General features: G+C 41.6%; 2 protein-coding genes across 5 annotated transcripts in view; one reads left to right on the top strand and one right to left on the bottom strand.

Annotated features, from left to right (window-relative positions):
* The window catches only part of sync (syncoilin, intermediate filament protein), a 61,971-nt gene extending 45,617 nt beyond the window's left edge, over positions 1-16,354 (top strand). Inside the window, exon 4 of the mRNA XM_072547894.1 lies at positions 15,904-16,354. Coding sequence (XP_072403995.1) covers positions 15,904-15,988 — 85 coding nt within the window. The 3' untranslated portion in view covers positions 15,989-16,354. The remainder of the gene's footprint in view (positions 1-15,903) is intronic.
* A 46-nt stretch (positions 16,355-16,400) lies between these two features.
* The window catches only part of LOC140453342 (histone-binding protein RBBP4), a 59,985-nt gene continuing 53,363 nt past the window's right edge, over positions 16,401-23,022 (bottom strand). For all 4 annotated transcript variants that reach the window (XM_072547888.1, XM_072547889.1, XM_072547892.1 and 1 more), the window contains 2 exons: positions 21,055-21,122; positions 16,401-18,678 (listed from right to left, as the gene is read on the bottom strand). In XM_072547888.1, coding sequence (XP_072403989.1) covers positions 21,073-21,122 — 50 coding nt within the window. In that variant the 3' untranslated portion in view covers positions 16,401-18,678; positions 21,055-21,072. The remainder of the gene's footprint in view (positions 18,679-21,054; positions 21,123-23,022) is intronic.

Genomic DNA, 23,022 nt, shown 5'->3' with positions numbered 1-23,022 from the left:
AGTTGCATTACTAATTAAAGAAGATATAAACACAATATTGAGGAAAAATATTAATGCTGACAATGTAAAAGCTAAAAATCACACAACACTAGGTCCAACAGGTTTAATTGGAAGCACACTAGCTTTCGGAGCATCGCTCCTTCATCAGGTGATAGTGGAGGGCTCAATCCTAACACAGAATTTATAGCAAAAATTTACAGTGTGATGTAACTGAAATTATATATTGAAAAATTGATTGTCTGTTAAGCCTTTCATCTGTTAGAATACCGTGATAGTTTCACTTCTTTCATGTGTAAATCACAAAACCTTTTTTTAAAAAGTTGCATTCTTGGGTTAGCTGTTAACAATGGTGATAGCTAGACAATATGTTGAAGGTGTTAGCCTCCTGTGTTCTCTGTCTATGACCTGATGTTTAGATTGATTCTAATCTAAAAAGTGAGATAACGGAGTTCTACATGAATGCATGCAGTTTTTGAGCAAAGTACAATGTAACTCTACAAGTACAAATTCACCCCCAAAATATATAGAACATAGAACATAGAAGATAGAACATAGAAAAATACAGCACAATACAGGCCCTTCGGCCCTCGATGTTGCGCTGACCGAAGCCTACCTAACCTACACTAGCCCAATAACCTCCATATGCCTGTCCAATGCCTGCTTAAATGACCATAAAGAGGGAGAGTCCACCACTGCTACTGGCAGGGCATTCCATGAACTCACAACCCGCTGAGTAAAAAATCTACCCCTAACATCTGTCCTATACCTACCACCCCTTAATTTAAAGCTGTGTCCCCTAGCAACAGCTGATTTCATTAGCGGAAAAAGGTTCTCACTGTCAACCCTATCTAAACCCCTAATCATCTTGTACACCTCTATCAAGTCACCCCTAAACCTTCTTTTCTCCAATGAAAACAGCCCCAAGTGCCTCAGCCTTTCCTCATACGATCTTCCTACCATACCAGGCAACATCCTGGTAAACCTCCTCTGCACTCGTTCCAATGCCTCCACATCCTTCCTATAGTATGGCGACCAAAACTGCACACAATACTCCAGATGAGGCCGCACCAGAGTCTTATACAACTGCAACATGACCTCAGGACTCCGGAACTCAATTCCTCTCCCAATAAAGCCCAGTACACCATATGCCTTCTTCACCGCACTATTTACCTGGGTGGCAACTTTCAAAGATCTGTGTACATGGACACCAAGATCCCTCTGCTCATCCACACTACCAAGTAGTCTACCATTAGCCCAGTAATCCATCTTCTTGTTACTCCTACCAAAGTGAATGACTTCACACTTAGCTACATTGAATTCCATTTGCCACCTTACTGCCCAGCTCTGCAACTTATCTATATCCCGCTGTAACCTGCCACATCCTTCTTCGCTGTCCACAACTCCACCGACTTTCGTGTCATCCGCAAACTTGCTCACCCAGCCTTCAAGCCCCTCCTCCAGGTCATTTATAAAAATGACAAATAGCAATGGTCCCAAAACAGATCCTTGTGGAACACCGCTAGTAACTGCACTCCAAGATGAACCTATACCATCAACTACTACCCTCTGACTCCTTCCAGCCAGCCAATTCCTAATCTAAACCACTAATTCACCCTCAATGCCATACCTCCGTAGTTTTTGCATTAGCCTGCCATGGGGTACCTTATCGAACGCCTTGCTAAAATCCATATACATCACATCTACTGCTTTACCCTCGTCCACTTCCTTGATCACCTTCTCAAAGAACTCAATAAGGTTTGTGAGGCATGACCTGCCCTTCACAAAACCATGCTAACTATCCTTGATCATATTATTCCTATCCAGATGTTCATAAATCCTATCCCTTACAATTCTCTCTAAGACTTTGCCCACAACAGAAGTGAGGCTCACTGGCCTATAGTTACTAGGGTTATCCCTGCTCCCCTTCTTGAACAAGGGGACCACATTCGCTATCCTCCAGTCTTCTGGCACTATTCCCATAGACAACGACGACATAAAAATCAAGGCCAATGGCTCCGCTATCTCCTCCCATATGTATGCATGTGGGTCTTTGTCTGTGTGTGTGTGTGTATGTCTGGGTTGGGGGTTGTGAGTGTGAGAAAGTGTATGTTGTATGTAGTGAGTGCAGAGTGTCTTAAGTCTGTGAGGGGGTCATGTGTGAGTGTGTGTAGGTGTCTGTGTGCGCGTCTGTGTATATGTGTGTCCGTGTGTATGTGTGAGAGTGTGTGTGTGTGTGTGTGTGTGTGTGTGTAGGAGTATCTGTATGTGTGTATAATGCAATGATGATCACCTGTAATGTGACATGAACCCAAAGTCCCGGTTGAGACCCTCCCTATGGGTACTGAATGTAGCTATCAGCCTCTGCCCAGCCACTTTCCTCTGCTGCCTGTCCCGAAGTCCACCTTGGAGGATGGTCACCCGAAGGTCCGAGGCTGAATGTCCTTGACCACTGAAGTGTTCCCCAACTGGGAGGGAACCCTCCTGTCTGTTGATTGTTGTGCGGTGCCCATTCATCCGTTGTCATAGCCTTCGCTCGGTTTCCCCAATGTACCATGCCTCCGGGCATCCTTGCCTGCAACGTATAAGATAGACTATATTGGCTGAGTTACATGTGTAACTGCCATGTACAAGGTGGGAGGTGTCCCCACGCGTAATAATGATATCTATGTCCACACTCTGCCAGGCTCTCAGGACAACTCCATCTAACCCTGTCACAGTAGGCGCTGCAAGATGTGTTGCAGGAAGTGCAAAACCTGTGCCCACCCCACTCCCCTCACTTCAATCCAAGGCCCCAAGGGATCCTTTCACATCTGTCAGAAATTCACCTGTACCTCTCCCAATGTCACCTACTGCATCTATTGCACCCGATGTGGTCTCGTCTACACCGGGGAGACGGGACACCTCCTTGCGGATCATTTCAGAGAACATTTCTGGGACACCCGCACCCACTGATCCCACTGCCCTGTGGCTGAACACTTCAACTCCCCCTTCCACTCTGTCAAGGAGATGCAGGTCCTGGGCCTCCTCCACCACCAAACCGTTACCACCCGAAGCCTGGAGGCGGAATGCCTCATATTCAGCCTTGGGACCCTGCAACCACACAGGATAAATGTGGATTTCAACAACTTCCTCATTTCCCCTCCCCCCATATTACCCCAGTTCCAAGCCTTCAACTCGGCACCGCCCTCCGGACCTGTCCATCGCTCCCCCCTCTGCCCTATCACCTTCTCTCTCACCTTCATCCACCTATAACTTCCTCAGCTACCTTCCCCCTAACCCCACCCCCCTCCCATTTATCTCTCAGCCCCAACCCACAAGACTCATTCCTGATGGAGGGCAATTCTCCTGCTCCTCGAATGCTGCCTGACCTGCTGTGCTTTTCCAGCACCACACACTCAACTCCGATCTCCAGTATCTGCAGTCTTCACTTTCTCCCAGATCTGAGTATTGGCAACAACTTAGAAGTCAGGAAAGGAGGACCAGTAGACTGATTAAGTAGGGGAAAATAGAGAACCTAAGAACTGAACTAAGAACTGACTCTAAAAGTTTCTATAGGCTTGTAAAGAGAAAAAGACTGCTGAAAACTATTGTAGGTCCTTTCCAGTTAGAAACAGGGAACTTTTAATGGGGAACAAAGAAATGGCTGGGATGATGCTAGAGTCCATTATCAATGAGTTTAAAGCAGAGCATTTAGAAAACAATAGAATCAGGTACATTCTGCATGGATTTACAAAAGAGAAACCATACTTGACAAATCTACTGGAATTTCTTCAATTATGTAACTAGTAGAGTTGATCAAAGGGAGCCAATGGACGTGTTTTATTTGGATTTTCATTAGGCTTTCAACAGACTCCCACACAAGAGATTAGTGTGTACAATTAAAGCGCATGGGATGAAATAGCGTATTGAAATGGAGAGAAAATTATTTAGGAGACAGGAAACAAAGAGTAAGAATAAATAGGTGTTTTTCCAAATGGAAGGCAATGGCTAGGGGGTACCACAGGACCTGAGTGTCCTCATGCTACAGTCACTGAAAGTAAACACATAGCAGTAGGCACCAAAATGTTGGCCTTCATTGCGAGAGAGTTTGAGTACAGGAACAGGGATGTCTTGCTACAATTGTACAGGACTTTGGTGAGACCTCACCTGAAATGTTGTGTGCAGTTCCTTATCTGAGGAAAGATGTTCTTGCTATAGAGGGAATGCAGCTAAGGTTTACAAAATCGATTCCTGGGATGCCTGGATTGAGGAGAGATTGAGTCAGTTATGATTGTATTCACCAGAATTTAGAAGAATCAGGGGGATCTCAAAAAATCCTATAAAGTTCTAACAGGACTTGACAAGGCAGATGCAGGAAGGATGCTCCTGATGGTGGGGGAGCCTGGACCAAGGATCATGGTTTAAGGATAAGAGGTAAACCTTTTAGGACTGATATCAGGAGAAATCTCTTCACCCAAAGAGTGATGACCCTGTGGAATTCACTACCACAGAATGTGGCTGAGGCTAAAATGTTACATGTTTTCAAGGAGGGGGTAGATACAGCTCTATTGGCTAAAGGGATTAAGGGATATTGGGGGATTGGGGTGAGGGTACTGAGCTTGATAATCAGCCATGATTATATTGAATGGTGGAACAGTCTTGAGGGGTAGAATGGCCTGCTCCTGCTCCTCTCTTCTATGTTTCTATACAGGTCGTTCTGCTATAAAATGACAGTTGTGTTCCTTTAGAATCTCATACTACAGAGGAAGTAGCGCTGCAAAAGATCACTAATAGAAAATTGCTATACCCATCCAGGAGAAAGTTTGCATTATCCAAACAACATTGACAATTCATCAATCACATTATAGCCAATTTGTGCTGACAAAACATTGTATTATAGCAGAATGACCTACATTTATAAGTGGTATGATCTGCACCTGAACCAAAATGAAATCAACCTCCTCGCAGGAGAGTTTGCTTCTGCTATTGGGAAGAGTTTAAACTAGTCAGCAGAGACAAGGGACACAGTGCATTAGTTCAATAGCAGCACAAGATAACTTTTGGTTTCTTTTCTAAGAGAGTGAGTTTAGACATGTTGTGTCTCAAGGGAGGAAGGTGAGGCTGCATGACCTCTACTTTAATGTTAGAAGTATTGGAAATAAAAGAGACAATTTAAGGATATGAACTTATATGTGAGAAGAGGATTCTGGGTAATTCAAGATGGAGGACGGGAAACATTTCTGGCTGGAACAGGCTGCTCCTTTCTTGAGGTATTTTAGGTGCTGGAGGAGATTTTCTCAAATTCCAGGCGCAGCAATGACTGTTTTATATGCTGTTGCATTGTTTTAGAACTTTGGAGAAATAAAGAAGTCAAAACAACGGCACTTTTAAAAGGGAGAAGGACAGACAACAGGCAGCACATGGTCTGTGCAGGACAGAGAGAGAGAAAGAAACCCACATTGTTCACTGACACAGCAGTGAACCTGTGCAGTTACCGCCTTTGCTGTTTGAATTCATGTATCGCTGGACATCGGAGGGCATCTAGGAAAACTTAACAAATAGCAAAACTCATAACTGATTTTGGAGGAACCTGTTTGGGAGAGGTCACAGCACAAAAACAGATAAGTTAATAGTTTTAAGTATAGCCTTGCTGTAAATCTACAATAGTGGGTAGAGTGGGTTCTTTCTTGATGATATGTTTTATTGAAATATGTCTCTGAAGTCATAAGTATTAAGTTAGCCTCCAGTGTTTTGTAAAGGAATAGAACAGTGTTATTTTCTGGAGGATTGGAAGAAACAAAAATGGCCTTCAGTAGAGTGATGTGCTCTTCTTGTCTGATGTGGGAGTTTAGGGAGAGTTTACATCTTACTGAGGATTATATCTGAAACAAATGCCATTGGTTGCAAATCCTATCAGATCAAATGGATCAGTTGGAGCAACAGAAACAATGAGGAATTTACAAGAGCAAGGGAGTGTGATGGATGACAGTTATAGGAAGGGAGAAAAGCCACGGATATAGTCACGTAGATGGGTTGACTTCAGGAAAGGTAAGAGAGGTAGGCAGGTAGTGCAGGAGTCTTCTGTGGCTATCCCCATTTCAAATACATATGCTGTTTTGGAAAATGTAGGGGGTGATGGATTCTCAGGGGAACATAGCATGAACAGCTAATTTTGATGGTATTAGGCAAGAACTTTCGAAAGCTGATTGGGCGCAGATGTTCGCAGGTAAAGGGACGGCTAAAAAATGGCAACTATTCAGAAATGAGATAACGAAAGTCCAGAGAAAGTATATTCCTGTTAAGGTGAAAGGAAAGGCTGGTAGGTATAGGGAATGCTGGATGACTAAAGAAATTGATGGTTTGGTTAAGAAAAAGAAGGAAGTATATGTTAGGTATAGACAGGATAGATCGAGTGAATCCTTAGAAGAGTATAAAGGCAATGTGAGTATATTTAAGAGGGAAATCAGGAGGGCAAAAAGGGGACATGAGATAGCTTTGGCAAACAGAGTTAAGGAGAATCCAAAGGGTTTTTGCAAATACATTAGGAACAAAAGGGTAACTAGGGAGAGAATAGGGCCCTTCAAAGATCAGCAAGGTGGCCTTTGTGTGGAGCTGCAGGAGATAGGGCAAATACTAAACGAGTATTTTGCATCAGCATTTACTGTGGAAAAGGACATGGAAGATATGGACTGGAGGGAAATAGATAGTGACATCTTGAAAAATGTCCATATTACAGATGAGGAAGTGCTGGATGTCTTGAAACGCATAAAAGTGGATGAATCCCCTGGACCGGATAAGGTGTACCCGAGAACTCTGTGGGAAGCTAACGAAGTGATTGCTGGGCCCCTTGCTGAGATATTTGTATCATCGATAGTCACAGGTGAGGTGCTGGAAGACTGGAGGTTGGCAAACGTGGTGCCACTGTTTAAGAAGGGCGGTAAAGACAAGCCAGGGTACTATAGACGAGTGAGCCTGACGTTGGTGGTGGGCAAGTTGTTGGAGGGAATCTTGAGGGGCAGGATGTAACATGTATTTGGAAAGGCAAGGACTGATTAGGGATAGTCAACCTGGCTCTGCGTGGGAAATAATGTCTCACAAACTTGACTGAGTTTTTTGAAGAAGTAACAAAGAGGATTGATGAGGGCAGAGCAATAGATGTGATCTATATGGACGTCAGTAAGGTGTTCGACAAGGTTCTCCGTGGGAGACTGGTGAGCAAGATTAGATCTCATGGAATACAGGGAGACCTCAACACTTGGATACAGAACTGGCTCAAAGGTGGAAGACAGAGGGTGGTGGTGGAGGGTTGTTCTTCAGACTGGAGGCTTGCGACCAGTGGAGTGCCACAAGGATCAGTGCTGGGTCCATTATTTTTCATCATTTATATAAATGATTTGGATGTGGGCATAAGAGGTATCGTTAGTATGTTTGCTGATGACACCAAAATTGGAAGTGTAGTGGTGCTGCATTTTGGGAAAGCAAATCTTAGCAGGACTTATACGCTTCATGATAAGGTACTAGGGAGTGTTGCTGAACAAAGAGACCTTGGAGTGCAGGTTCATAGCTCCTTGAAAGTGGAGTCACAGGTAGATAGAATAGTGAAGAAGGCGTTTGATATGCTTTCCTTTATTGGTCAGAGTATTGAGTACAGGAGTTGGGAGGTCATGTTGCAGCTGTACAGGACATTGGTTAGGCCACTGTTGGAATATTGTGTGCAATTCTGGTCTCCTTCTTATCAGAAAGATGTTGTGAAACTTGAAAGAGTTCAGAAAAGATTTACGAGGATGTTGCCAGGTTTGGAGGATTTGACCTATAGGGAGAGGTTGAACAGGCTGGGGCTGGAGCATTGGAGGCTGAGGGGTGACCTGAAAGAGGTTTATAAAATCATGAGGGGCATGGATAGGATAAATAGGTAAAATCTTTTCCCTTGGGTTGAGGAGTCCAGAACTAGAGGACATAGGTTTAGGGTGAGAGGGGAAAGATATAAAAGAGATCTAAGGGGCAACTTATTCACTCAGAGGGTGGTACATGTATGGAATCAGCCGCCAGAGGAAGTGGTGGAGGCTGGCATAATTGCAACATTTAAGAGCCATTTGGATGGGTATATGAATAGGAAGGGTTCGGAGGGTTATGGACCAGGTGCTGGCAGGTGGGACTAGATTGGGTTGAGATATCTTGTCGGCATGGACGGGTTGGACTGAAAGGTCTGTTTCCATGGCAAAAGTTAACCACATCCTTGTGCATTCCAGGCCAATAAAATTGTTCTTGTACCTTAGCCTGAGTCTTTCGTACCCCTAGGTGACATCCAACAGGTAGTTCATGTGCATTACCGTAACACTTCCTGTCTGGATGCTACCGGCAACACTGTCTGGTGCACTTTAGCCCATTTCTCCTCTGCATTATCCTGCCGCAGTCTCCATTTCCGTCTGAGGATTCTCTCTTTCAGGTATAACCCTCCGGATTATTCTCTGCCTCCTTTTCAGAGTATGCACCCACATATATATCTTTTATTGTCTTGTCTTGCTGTTGCAAGTCTCTTAGCCTTTCAGGACTAAACACTTCTGTCTGACCCTCTGCCTGTTCAGGTTTTTCCTGCACCATTACATCAAACAGGGTATCCGCTAACTGAACCTCAACCCCTTCATCTTTCTTTTTACGTTTTGTTTCGTTTCGTGCTGTGGTAGTAGGATCTGGTTACTACACAATCTGGTAAAATACCAGGATATTTCTGTTTTAATTCTTCTGTTTCTTAGTTTTCCTTGGGCTTCCCACAACAAGGGGTGTCACTCCCAACTTGGATCCTGAATTCCTGGTTTATCAAACACTCCCACTGTAACTTCTCCAGTCTTAACATGGCACTCCAACCCGATTTTACATAGGGGAATGCTAAATTCCTGTCCATCTATCCCACAAATTCTTGTGTCCCACTCCATTACAGTGAAACCACCTGAGGCCTTTCACCTCCTGTCCACCCTCTTGGACTTCTTTAACCTGTGGTAAAATCTAAACAGTGCACTCGTAGTGTAGGATCTCCCCTTCTCCCAACCTCTATCCCTCACAAGACGAAATTCTGGCCGGAAGTTTGTCATATGCACCGGCAACGCATTCATTTGTCAGTTCCTGAACTTTCTATTCTTCTACATGAATTCTTACCATTTCTGGAAGTGAGTTTTTTAACTCTTCCAGCAGAATAATCTCTCTTAGAGCCTCAAATGTCCTATCTATCTTGAAAGCAGGCACCCATTGATCAAAATGACTATGTTTAATTCTTTCAAACTCAACGTAAGTCTGACCTGGTTCTTTCTTTGTGTTTCTGAACCACTGTCTATACGCTTGTGGCACCAATACATAAGCACTTAAAATAGCCTGTTTAACCTCTTCATAATCTCTTGACCTCTCAACTGACATCGCGGCAAATACCTCACTAGCTCTACCTACCAGTTTAGTATGAACTAGCATTACCCATAAATCCTCGGACCACTCCATCTGCCTCGTCAATTTTTCAAATGAAATAAAGAAGGCTTCAAGATCATTCTCATCAAAATGTGGCAGAGTTTTGACATATTTATATATCTCATTACCTTCTCGTTTAATCTCCATCCTTTGGACTTTGCTGACTGTCGCAACTTCTCAAGTTCAAATTCTCTCTCTCTTTGCTCAGCCAAGAACCTTCTCTCTCTCTCTTTCTTCTCTCTCTTGTTTATCTTCTAACTCCATTTTCTTCAATTGTAATTTCAATTTTTCTACCTCTACTGCACTTGTCTGTTTCTCTGACACAGCTAAGTGTTTGAGTAATTCCCTTAGAATTTCAGCTTTACTTTTATCCTTGGTTAAACCCAAATCTAACTTATTTGCTAATTCCAAAAGTATGGCCTTTTTCTTTCCTTCTAAACTATCTTGGTAAATCTGAGAATCATCTTCAAATCCCAGAACCTCTTTAGCAATTTTAAGAGCCATTTCTCTCACTTTTAATTTAATCAACCACAAATCACCAAAATTAAACAAATTGTCTCACCTATTTTGTATTTATAGATCAAGGACACTAACCTGCAAGTGTTTAAATCTGCTGGGAATTTTCGTACCCCCAAATCTATTCAAATCTGTCTAAACCAGTTCAGATCTCAGACAAGCCCCCAAACAGTTAGAACACCGGGTAAACTCTCCTGCTTAATTTAAAATCAGCAACACAGAAAAGATTTATCACGTGCAGTAATCTGTAAAAATCCGAGTGGCCAAGAACTATTTAAAGTAAAAATTAACAACTTTATTTCTTAGAGTATAACAGAGAATAATTAACTTACCATTATTTACAATTTCTTCCTGTAACCTATCTTTTACTTTCCCTTTTATAATACTAGTCTGATAAAACTCCCAAATAAGATTTACAAAACCATGCTTATCTCAAAACTGGGCAGCTTTCATGCTTCTATTCAGATCTTCCTGTATCTTCTTCTTAGGAATTTCTACATCACAGGTTACTGATCAAAAAGGTACTTTTAAGAGAGCTATTTTCAAGTCTTCCAAATCATATTTTCAAGCAGTCTGATTACATGCTGGGCTTGGCAGTTCTCCTCTCAACTGCTCAATTTTCCCTGGTCTTATACCCCCAAAACATCAGATTGTGTCATTGGCTTTTAGGATTGTCAATATATTCAATTTAAATCGGATTGGAGTTTGATATTTTTCAGGGTATAATTTAAACTGATAGGCTGAATTCGAATTTGTGTTTTTGTCTCATAGCAACTCAGCAAGTGCTGTTGTTCTTAATCACGTTATTTTGTAAATTCTCTAGCACTCAGTGTACTTGCCAAGTCCTTCACTCTCTTAAAGGTACACCCATATCTTTGTAACATATTACAGAGGAGGAAGTGCTGGTTGTCTTGAAACGCATAAAGATTGATAAATCCACAGGACCTGATCAGGTGTACCCTAGAACTCTGTGGGAAGCAATTGTTGGGCCCCTTGCTATTTGTATTGTTGATAGTGACAGGTGAGGTGCTGGAATTCAGGAGGTTACCACTATTTAAGAAAGCTGGGAAGTCCTGGGGGGGTTGGGGAGGCAGGACAGGCTGCCCTAGAGGTGGTCGGAAGGTGTATCAGGACGAACTGAGAATTGGAAGGGACATGGGGTGGACCGAGAGCAGAAAGGTGCATAGGTGCGTGCTGCCTTAGAGTGGCCAGAAGGTGAGAGGGACTGGGGGGGGGGGGGGGTGGCTTGCTGGGTTCTTGGGGTCAGTATTATATATACTTTTTAATGCAATTGCACTGTCTTATGAAAAATTGTCATTGTTACTATTTTATAATGATTGAAACTGGGATTTGAGGTTTGTCCTCATTTGCCTGAAAATGGTAGGGTTTAGGGCCTGGCTTTGCCATTCCTCTCCCTTGTAAAATTGCTGTTTCTTTGTATACAGCTGTTAATGTTAATTGTCTTGTAAACTATATAATATTTTATTAAACAATACAAACAATAAAAAAATACAGGAGATTCAGAATCTCCTCAGATTAGGGGACTGAAAAAAAAGGTGGTAAGGACAAGCCAGGGAACTATAGACCAGTGAGCCTGATGTCGGTGGTGGGCAAGTTGTTGGAGGGAGCCCGGAGGGACAGGATTTACACGTATTTGGCAAGGTAAGGACTGATGAGGGATCATCAACGTGGCTTTGTGTATGGGAAATCCTGTCTCACAAACTTGATTGAGTTTTTGAAGAAGTATCAAAGAGGATTAATGAGGGCAGAGCAGTGGACATGATCTATATGGACTTCAGTAAGGCATTTGACAAGGTTCCCCATGGGAGACTGGTTAGCAAGGTCAGATCTCATGGAATACAGGGAGAACCTGCCATTTAGATACAGAACTGGCTCGTAGAAAACAGACTGAAGGCCTGTAACCAGTGGAGTGTGCCCCAAAGATCGGTCTGGGTCCACTACTTTTCATCATTTATATAAGTAGTTTGGATATGAACATAGATGGTATACTAAATAAGTTTACAGACGACACCAAAGCTGGAGGTGTAGTGGACAGTGAAGGTTACCTCAGATGGGCCAGTGGGCTGTGAAGTAGGAGATGGAGTTTAATTTAGATAAATGCGAGATGTTGCATTTTGGAAAGCAAATCAGAGCAGGACTCATACACTTAATGGTAAGGTCCTAGGGAGTGTTGCTAAACTAAGGCACCTTGGAGTGAAGGTTCATAACTCCTTGAAAGTAGAGTTGTAGGTAGATAAGATGGTGGAGGCATTTGGTATGCTTTCCTTTATTGGTCAGAGCATTGAGTACAGGAGTTGGGAGGTCATATTGCAGCTGTACAGGATATTGGTTAGGCCACTGTTGGAATATTATGTGCAGTTCGGATCTCCTTCCTATCGGAACGATGTTGTAAAACTTGAAAGAGTTCAGCAACGATTTAAAGAATGTTGCCAGGGTTGGAGGATTGACCTATAGGGAGAGGTTGAATAGGCTGGTTCTGTTTTCCCTGGAGTGTCATAGGCAGAGGGGTTTCCTTGGAGGTTTATAAAATCATAAAGGGCACGGATAGGATCAATAGACAAAGTCTTTTCCCTGTGGTGGAGGAATCCAGAACTAGAGGGCATGGTTTAGGGTGAGAGGGGAAAAGATATGAGACCTAAGGGACAGCTTTTTCACACAGAAGGTGGTGCATGTATGGAATGAGCTGCCAGAGGAAGTGGTGGAGGCTGGTACAATTGCAACATTTAAAAGTCATAAGTTGGCGGTGTCAGTGTTGAACTCGGGTGTACAAAGTTAAAAATCACACAACACCAGGTTATAGTCCAACAGGTTTATCTGGAAGCACTAGCTTTTTGAGCGCTGCTCCTTCATCAGGTCATCAGACACAACCACCTGATGAAGGCGCAGCAGTCCGAAAAACTAGTGCTTCCAAATAAACCTGTTGGACTATAGCCTGGTGTTGTGTGATTTTTAACATTTAAAAGGCATCTGGGTGCATATATGAATAGGACGGGTTTACAGGGATATGGGTCAGGTGTTGGCAGGTCAGACTAGATTAGGTTTGGATATCTGATCAGCATGGACGAGTTGGACTGAAGGGTCTGTTTCCATTCTATACATCTCTATGACTATAAATGCGATGCTATTGCCATCATAGAAATATGGTTAAGGTACTGGCAAGATAACATTCTGGGGTACAGGAACTTCAGACAGGACGGGCCAGGTGCAAAAGAGGAGGTGGTGCTTGCATTATTAGTTAAGAAGTCAGTTACTGCAGTGAAGAGGGATAATATTTTGAAAGAGTCATCCAATGAGGCTTTTGGCTAGGATTTGGGCAATCATATTGTTAGGAACATATTGTAGGTCCCCAGTCAGCAAGTAGAAAGTGGGGAGTGCAGATGCTGGAGATCAGAGTAGAGTGTGTGGTGCTGGAAAAGCACAAGTCATTCTTGATGAAGGGCTTATGCCCGAAACATCAACTCCCCTGCTCCTTCGATGCTGCCTGACCTGCTGTGCTTTTCTAGCACCCCACTCTTGAACCCAAATAGTCAGCAGGCAATTGAGGAACAGATATGTTGTCAATTCACTAAAGTGTGTAAAAACAAAAATAGGGTGATTATATTGGGTAATTTCAAAGAGTTTAGAGGGAGCAAATATTTTGTAATGTACATAGGGGAGCTTTCTTTGTCAATATGTAGATGGTCCTACAAGGGACAGCGCAGTGCTGAACTGAATTCTGGGGGATGAAGCTGAAGTTTGAGGTGACAGTGGAGGAACATTTTAGTGCTAGTGATCACACCATCATACATTTTAAGTTTGTTATGGAAGTGGAAAAAGATGATTGCAAGAAAGGGCTTTGGATTGGGGAAGGCAGATTTTATTAAAATAAGGTAGGATGTGGCCAAAATAGACTGGGAATAGCTATTTGTGGTTAAATTATAGCAGAATATTGAGGGGCATTCAAAAATGCGTTCGGAGGAATACATGCCCATGTTCCCTTTAGGTTCAAACGTGGGAGCAACAAGCCCAAAGAACTCTAGATGTTTAGGAATATTCATGGCTAGGTAAAAAGGAAAAGACAGAGAGTAGGTACAAAGGAAGCAAAACAATTAAGGCACAAAGTGCAAGGGAGTTCAAGATAGCAATTTAGAGTAGAGGGGCATGAGAAAACACCAATGGGAAAGATACAGGAGAATCCCAAGAAATTCTACAAGTATATTGAGGGGAAGACAGTAACCTGGAAAATAGAAGGGCCTGTTGTGACCAAGGGAGCAATGTGTGTTTGAAGCCAAGAGACATTTGCAGAATGCTAAATGAGTAGTTCACATCTGTCTTTACTTGGAAGGAGGTGGACAAAAGCACAGAATTCAAAAAGATGGACTGTGAAGTTCTTGAGCAATTGGTATAAGCTGGAATCCAGGATAACTTGGCAAGATATATCCAAAATTGGATAAGTGGTAGGAGACAGAGGCTTTTGGTAAAAAGCACTAAAATATCTTTGGTGATACAGACTTGATGGGTTCATGGTTTCTATGAACCTATGATTAGTAACACAAAATGTGAGCTCTAATGGAGGAAGTCTTGTTAATGATATTCCCTTCTAACTAACTCAAAAAGCCCCAGAAGCAGGTAACTCCAGAGTCAAACAATATTTCTTCTGGTTTTCAACCATATGGGAAGGGTGTGTTGGAAGTCTGGTCAGATGACTGAGAAAGAGCTCGAATCTATCTCAAGGCTCCAGCCATGTTAAAAGTTGCAAAATAAAAACTGAAACAGAACTTGTTTCTTCTGCTCTCATCCCTATACTCTCCATGCGCCATCCATGCCAACTATGCCCCTATATCCATGCATCATGCTTCCTACCATGTCACTCTACCAGTCTCCCATAGCCCCTCATTCCCATATACTTGTGACAGAGGGGAGGCAATGGCTTAGTGGTATTATCACTGCTATTAATTACCTAGTGGAGTTAATCTGGAGATCCAGGTAATGTTCTGGGGACCTGGGTTTGAATCACATCATGACAGACGGTGGAATCTAAATTTAATAAAAATCTGGAATGATGACCATTAATCCACTGTCAATTGTCTGAAAAACTGATTTGCTCATGTCATTTAGGGAAGGAAACTGCCATCCTTATCCAGTCTGACCTACATGTGACTCCAGACCCACAGCAGTGTGGGGGGAGGGGGAGGGGGTTGACCTTTAACTGCCCTCTGGGTAATTAGGGATAGGCAATAAATGCCTTTATTGAGTGAATGAATTTTTAAAAATCATCCATTTCCCATTTACAGCCGCTGTGCCAACTTGGTGCCAACTCATACATCTCCAACTATATCCTTTGCCACTATCTCCAAGTTAACTCACCTGTTACAGCGTGGGCTGTAATCAAAAGGCACCCTAACAGGAAATAAAGTTAGCAGTCTATTGATAATGACAATATTGAAAAGTGCACTCTTGATACAAACAAATGTATAGAAATATGTTTAACTCATTCTTAATGGAAACAAACATTTCAGTTTAGTGCTTAATTGCTATCAAAAAACTTCTGTTCAACAATTAGTTGGAGCCATTTATCAAATTTATGAATTGTCATTGACTCTTTCAGGGTGTGGTGTGGTGCTGGAAAAGCACAGCAGGTCAGGCAGCATCTGAGGACAGGAGAATCAATGTTTCGGGCATAAGCCCTTCAGGAATGAGAGATAAGTGGCAGGTTGGTGGGACTGGGGAGAGGTAGCTGGGAAAGCGATAGGTGGATGAAGGTGAGGGAGCAAGTGATAGTATCATTTAAGATGCTTGATCCTTTCAGTCCACAGTCAAATATACAGAAAAATAAAGATGTGGTTTTTACAAATGCAGTTCGCCTTGAGAAGGGGAAAAAGAATGATTCATTGAAGATAATTCAATTCTACTTTCTATATGAAAAGCTTCTTGATAATGTGTTTTCCTTTGCAGGGAATGTTTAACAGCATTTGGAACTTTTACAGAATCTTCAAACAAGTCGGATTTGAAGAATTCAAAATTTCAAGAAAATCCTTAATACTAGTCACATATATTTTTCCAATTAAATTGGTCAAGGTACTTGCGTAGACTTTAAGTAAGAGATGCTCTTCAACATATATGCAAATGAGTTCTTATAACATCTTTAAAGTGATACTACATCCCTCATGATCTCATTAAATGGGAGAACAGACTTCAGGCTGAATGGCCTACTCCCAGCCTATTTTCCTTGCACTTCACAACTTTTTAAAACAAAGTGAGACTCAAGGGCGATTGACAACAGGCAATAAATGCTGACCAGCAGCAACACCCACATCTCAAGAGAATTTTTTTAAAAAAAAACTCAGCCAGAAAAGATAGTGCAAGGTCACCTGATTAAAAGCCTACCATAAAAGGGATGTGAATGTATAGTACAATCAATTTTCAATTCTTAAGCAGGAGACAGTAAGGCATTGTTTATTCCTTTTCCCTTGTAGAATTAAATTTTATTGTCACATATATTCAAGTGAAGTAAAGGAATACATTGAAAAGTGTACAACGTCACCAGCTTAGGTACAAAAACCCGAATTTTAAGAAAACAGCCATTTTAGCTACAAAAACCAAAACAATCATCTAAGATACAAAAAACAGAATTAAAATAAAACAAAATCTGAAAAACAAAATAAAAATGAGCAAAGAAGAAAGGGTGAAGCATCTGAATCTAAGTCTTATTGCTATAGCTGGGCTTCCCTCCCCAAAACCTCAAGTCTCAGTCTCACCGCGGGCCCTTGGAAGTCACTCCCATTGCTGCCGCGGGCCCTGAGAAGTCACTCCTTATTTTGCATCCCCACCTTCTGCCAACTCCTAATTCTTCAGAGTAGGCTTTCATGATATAATATGGTATTGCAACATAGCAGAAACTGTTAACTTATAACAATATGGTTTGAGAAATAAAAGTGAATTAATTATGTATTAGGGTCACCTATAGGACTGTCCCAATGAATGACTTCTGTCCCTCACTGAAGTAGTTGTATGGATGCTCTCCAAATGCTGCCATTTTCCCAAAAAACAAAGAACATTACAGCACAGGAACAGGCCCCTTGGCCATGCAAGCCTGCGCCAATTCATACCTTCTATCCAAATCTGCCACCTACTTTCTAAGGATCTGTATCCCTTTGCTCCCTGCCTATTCATGTATCTATCTAGACACATCTTAAACAACGCTATAATTCCTGTCCCTACCACCTCCGCTGATAACGCATTCCAGGCACCCACCACCCTCTGCGTGAAGAACTTTCCAAGTATATCTCCCCTAAACTTTTCCCCTCTCACTTTGAACTTGTGACCACTAGTAATAGAGTCCTCCACTCTGGGAAAAGAAGTTTCTTGCTATCCACCCTGTCTAAACCGCTCATGATTTTGTAGACTTCAATCAGGTCCCCCTTAACCTCCTTTCCAATTAAAATAATCCTAATCTACTCAACTTCTCCTCATTAGCACCCTCCATACCAGGCAACATCCTGGTGAATCTCTTCTGTACTCTCTCCAACGAATCTACATACTTTTGCTAATGTGGCAACCAGAACTGTACGCAGTATTCCAAATGTGGCTGGTCTTCGTTCTTTGAACCAAAGTCTTATACAACTATAACATGACCCGCCAACTCTTGTACTCAATACTCCGTCCGATGAAGGAAAGCATGCCGTATGCCTTCTTGACCATTCTATTGATCTGCGTTGCCACTTTAAGGGAAAAATGGACCTGAACACCCAGTTCTCTCAGCACATCAATTTTCCCCAGAACTTTTCCATTTATTGTACAGTTTGCTCTGGAATTGCATCTTCCAAAATGCATCACCTGACATTTATCTGGATTGAACAGCATTTGCCCATTTCTCTACCCAATACTTCAAACTATCTATATTCTGCTGTATTCTCTAACAGTCCCCTTCACTATCTGCTACTCCACCAATCTTCGTGTCATCTGCAAATTTGCTAATAAGGCAACCTACACCTTCCTCCAAATCATTTATGTATATATACAAACAACAATGGACCCAACACGGATTCCTGTGGGACACCATTGGTCACAGGTCTCCATTTTGAGAAGCTCCATTCCACTACTATTCTGTCTCTTGTTGCCCAAACAGTTCTCCATCCATTTAGCTAGAACACCCTGGACCCCATGAGACTTCACCGTCAACAGCCTTTCATGGGGAACCTTATCAAATGCTTAACTGAAGTCCATGTATATGACATCTGCATCCCTTCCCTCATCAATCAACTTTGTCACCTCTTTGAAGAATTCTATTAGATTTGTAAGACATGACCTTCCCTGCACAAAACCATGTTATCACCAATAAGCCCGTTTTCTTCCAAATGGGTATATACCCTATCCCTTTGTATCTTCTCCAGTAACTTCCCTACCACTAACATCAAGCTCACAGGTCTGTAATTACAAATTATCCCTGCTACCCTTCTTACTAACATACAATCAAAGATGGCTTTATTAACAAAACAGTTAAATTATGGAGGGATTGTTCTGTTACCGATCACACACACAAGCTTCCAGGATATTAAAGACAATAGGATAGCAGATAGGCGAGAAACTACAAATTTTGGTAAATCCATAGGTATTTAAAAATCAGTTGACATGAATTATAACTTCATGGAGATCAGTACATAATAACAGCTTCTTTGGTGAACTGGGCTTTGTCATCTTTAGTTGTGCATGCCTCTTCCCATCCAGTAACTTGAAATCAAAGATAAAGAGTCCAAGTAAGAATACCAAATCAGCGTGGAGTCTTGCTTTTCGTCAGGAGTCAAACAGCAAGCAACCTAGAGTCTCAGGTTTGTATATTACAACTTAAACTCAGATGTCAGTCATGTGACAAAGACAAGGCTTTCAGGGGCTGAGGATCCACCTTGAGCAACGTAGAAAGTCATTAAGCAACACTTTACCTGTCCAGATTTCCATTGCAGGTGAAGAGCTACTGCCAATTACTAGCACCTCATTCAATATAATGGGTTCTGAAGCTTTCCTTATCCAGAGTGAACCAAGACCTTTGTGTCAGCTTTAGCTACATAATGTAGGGAGCTCAGAAGCTTCTGGAAATTTGATCATATAGTTGCCTCAGCTGTTTAAGAAGTCCAGCAAAGATTGTCCATTTTTAACATATATGGAAATGTTTTGCCCCAGAAGGCAGTGGAGGCCAAGACTTTGGATACTTTCAAGAAAGAGATGGATAGAGCTCTTAAAGATAGTGGAATCAAGGGTTATGGGGATAAGGCAGGAACAGGATACTGATCTGGATGATCAGCCATGATCATAATGAATGCTGGTGCTGGCTCAAAAGAACTGAATGGCCTACCCCTGCACCTATTGCCTATAACATAAATAGAATATAGGACAATTTTCTTTGGGATTTCTCTTCATGTCCTCAGTCCATTATACAGGCCACAAGTTAAAGAATTGATAGAGGAAAAACGAGAGAGTTGGAGATGTATAGGCTTTTGCTAACTTGTTTTCTTTCAGATTGAAATAAAAATTATTTTAAAAACATCTATTTGCAGTAGAGCTGACTATGAAAAGGGTTTAGGTATTTCTGACTAACCAGCAAAATCACCCCCTCGGATACGTTGCCTTGTAAGTTTGTAAAGGATTAAGCTGTTCGGTGGATTAAATTTTATCAGGATTATTCACCAATTGCAGGTGGTCATGGTGATAACTTTATTTCAAAAAGTGGACTAAATTACAATGAGTTCAATATAGCCTGAAGTGTACAATGGGCTCACTGCTTCATGTTGCAAATTGTATAGGACAAAATGAAGTTATTTTAGATTAGATTCCCTCCAGTGTGGATACACGTCCTTTGCCCCAACATATCCCACACTGACCCTTCGAAGACTAACTGTCCTAGACCTATTTCCCTCGGACTCATGCATCTAACACTATGGGCAATTTAGCATGGCCAATTCACCTGACCTGCACATCTCTGGACTGTGGGAGGAAACCGGATCACCCAGAGGAAACCCACGCAGACAAGGGGAGATTGTGCAAACTCCACACAGGCAGTCGCCTGAGGCTAGAATCAAACCTGGGTCCCTGGCACTGTGAGGCAGCAGTGCTACCCACTGAGCCACCGTGCCATCCTCAAGGGACAGTGCATGAAAGTATTTAGTGTCTTAAGTTATATTTGCCCACGTTCACATTCTTTCCTTCCTGATCATGGAAAATATATGTATGCTGCTCATGGATCAACAACGTAGTTTCATGTTCATATATAACTGATTACATTCAGGATGTTTTTGCTTACTTTTGCTGTTTGTCATATTTATCCTGGTAAGCATTTGTTTTGTGTTTGCTTTTTGACTATCATTTATATTGGTTATTTTATCTTGCAGTGTAAGATTACAATTTTTGTTGTTGTATGGTTAAGTCCCTTAATGAAATAATTACTGAATGTGTAGATCAAACACCGAAACAGTTGGTTAAAATGTAGTGTCATTATAAGAACGAGCCTTGCTTCATGTCTTTGTTTGTTTTGGTATGAAGCTTGAGAGACATTACAATACAAAATCAGTGTGCAACACAATACTTGGAAAAATTGGTCTTCTACATAATAGAATGATTAAAAATAGAGGCCATTTGGCAAATCAAATCTGTGTTGGTCCTCAATAAGAGCAAATCGGCTTGTCCCAACCTTTTCTTTGTAGCTGTAACTTTTTTCCCTTCTTTGGATAGTTCTCAATTCTGGCTGCCAGAGGAAGAGGTGGAGGCTGGTACAATCACACATTTAAAAGGTAATGGGATGAATATATGAAATGGAAGGACTTAAGAGGCAAATGGAACTGGATTAATTTAGAATATCTGGTAAGGATGAACAAGCTGGACTGAAGGGTCCGTTTCCATGTTGTATATCTCTATGACTCTATTACTTTGATTATAGAAGTTTAAGGATGAATCAAATGGAGGTGTTTGAGATGATTAAAGTTGACAATGTCAATAAAATAAATTAAAGTCTCTGCCAAACAGAGTTTAGGATACAGTGGTATAACCTTAAATAGTTAGGTATTTCATGAGAAATGTTTGAAAACGCTGATGACAAATGAAAAATCAGGTACTCACTCCCAAAAGCGGTTCTGGTCAAGTTAATTGAAAATGCCCAGTCTGAAATTGATGCATCTTTGGTAGGCCTAATGAGGTAGTAGATGGAATTAATATATAGATTAGTTTAGAATCAGGCAGATTTAAAAAATATTTTTATCAGCACGAACTACAAGAGGCAAATGTGATTTGCTTCTAACCCATGCAAATTCCCTTCTGAATAGATATTAACATTTCAATTGATTTAATTTGGTTTAGCTATAATCAACATTAAATATCCTACACAACCATTTAGTCCAGATATTAAAATAAGCTTTTTTACCAGATCAATGATCAATTTCATCTGATACATAACGTAACAAAACATACATCAACTAAAGCAACTAAGCAATTGTTCAAAGCTGAAACCTGCATCTAAACACCAAACAGCCCAGCACACTGGGACTTTAATGCGCTAACCCAATCTCCAATATGCAGTTGAGATCAATAATGTATGCCAAATTTGCATACATCTCATTTGCACCATTGGGTGCTCCTACGCTACAACAGGGAAAGTCCAGCAGTGTTGCTGCATCATTACGAGATGTACTGTTTGATTAATTGAGTCTCGTGTGGATAGGTGCTAGATTTCTGATTGGATTGAGTGTTGATTGATACTTTGATATTAGATGGCCTGTTCAGTTATTGTTCAAGCTTGACGGGACCCATTTTGGTAAGGTTCAAAAATGGTGCCAAGCATCAGTATCCCTTTGGGATCAGATAAGGAGAAAACAATCAAATTTTTTGACATGCTTTAAAGAATTATCTCATTCAAGAATACAAAATTCTGCAAGGAAAAACACAGGAAGGATGCTTCCCCTGAGTGGGTGGGTGTGTGTGTGTTGAGTGGTGGGGAAGAGACCCAGAAGAAGGAGAAGACCATTTTAGGCCTGAGATCAGAGGGATTTGCTCCTTTAGAGGCTGTGGACATCTTTTGTAGAGGCTCAATTTATACTTAAAATGGAGATTAAATGCCCGCATCTTAAAACTTGAAGGGTACTGGCATCATGCAAGAGAAACAGCATTAAGTACATTCAGGTATGATCTCATGGAATGGCAGAGCAGACTTTTGGATTTTCTTTATATAGTGAATGAGTATGAACCACAACAGCCTAATGTAATTTGCTTCTAATCAATGCAAATTGAGCCAAATAACCTTTTGTGCAGTTATAACTGACTAAACTCTGACATTCTCTGGATCCATGCAAACTACCTCCTAAGCTTCCAAAAGAGATGGCTGCAGATAATGGATTTGTTTAGTGAAACAAAAAAAGATATTGCTCAAGAAACTCAGCAGGTCTGGCAGCATCTGTGGACAGAAAGCAGAGTTAATAGCAACACGATAGCTCAGTGGTTAGCCCGGCTGCCTCTCAGCACAGAGTACCTGGGTTCAATTCCACCCTTGGATGACTGTGTAAACTCCATACAAACATTCTCCCTATGCCTGGGTAGGTTTCCTCTGGGTGCTCATATCCTACTACAGTCTATAGATGCACAGGTTTAGTGGATTGGCCATGCTAAATTGCCCAGTGTGCAGGCTAGGTGGATAAGCCATAGAAAATGCAGGGTTACAGGGATAAAGGGGTGGGATCCTAGATGGGATGCTCTTTTGAGGGGTTGGTGTGGACTCAATGGGCAAAATGGCCTGCTCCCACACTGTAGAACTCTAGGATTCTTAATGTTTCAAGTCCAGTGAAGCTTCTTCAGAACACAGTATTGAGAGTGCATTTTGTTGTAAGGATCAAATAGGGAAAAAGTAAAGACAGCAATCAGTATTTTTAATTACCAAATTCATTCGTGGTAGGTTAAGTTTTCCAAAGGATCCCAGTATTGAAAAGAGAAGCCCCAACTGATCAGTTAACCTTCCACTGTGTTAAGTTCTGGAATGTATTATTGGGAATGTGTTGACAAGACAGAATGAAGTTTATGAAAAGGAAATACTATCCGACA

This window comes from Chiloscyllium punctatum, chromosome 27 (assembly GCF_047496795.1).
Source record: "Chiloscyllium punctatum isolate Juve2018m chromosome 27, sChiPun1.3, whole genome shotgun sequence".
In the NCBI taxonomy this organism is placed as follows: Eukaryota; Metazoa; Chordata; class Chondrichthyes; order Orectolobiformes; family Hemiscylliidae; genus Chiloscyllium; species Chiloscyllium punctatum.
This window is presented reverse-complemented; position numbering and strand designations above follow the sequence as displayed.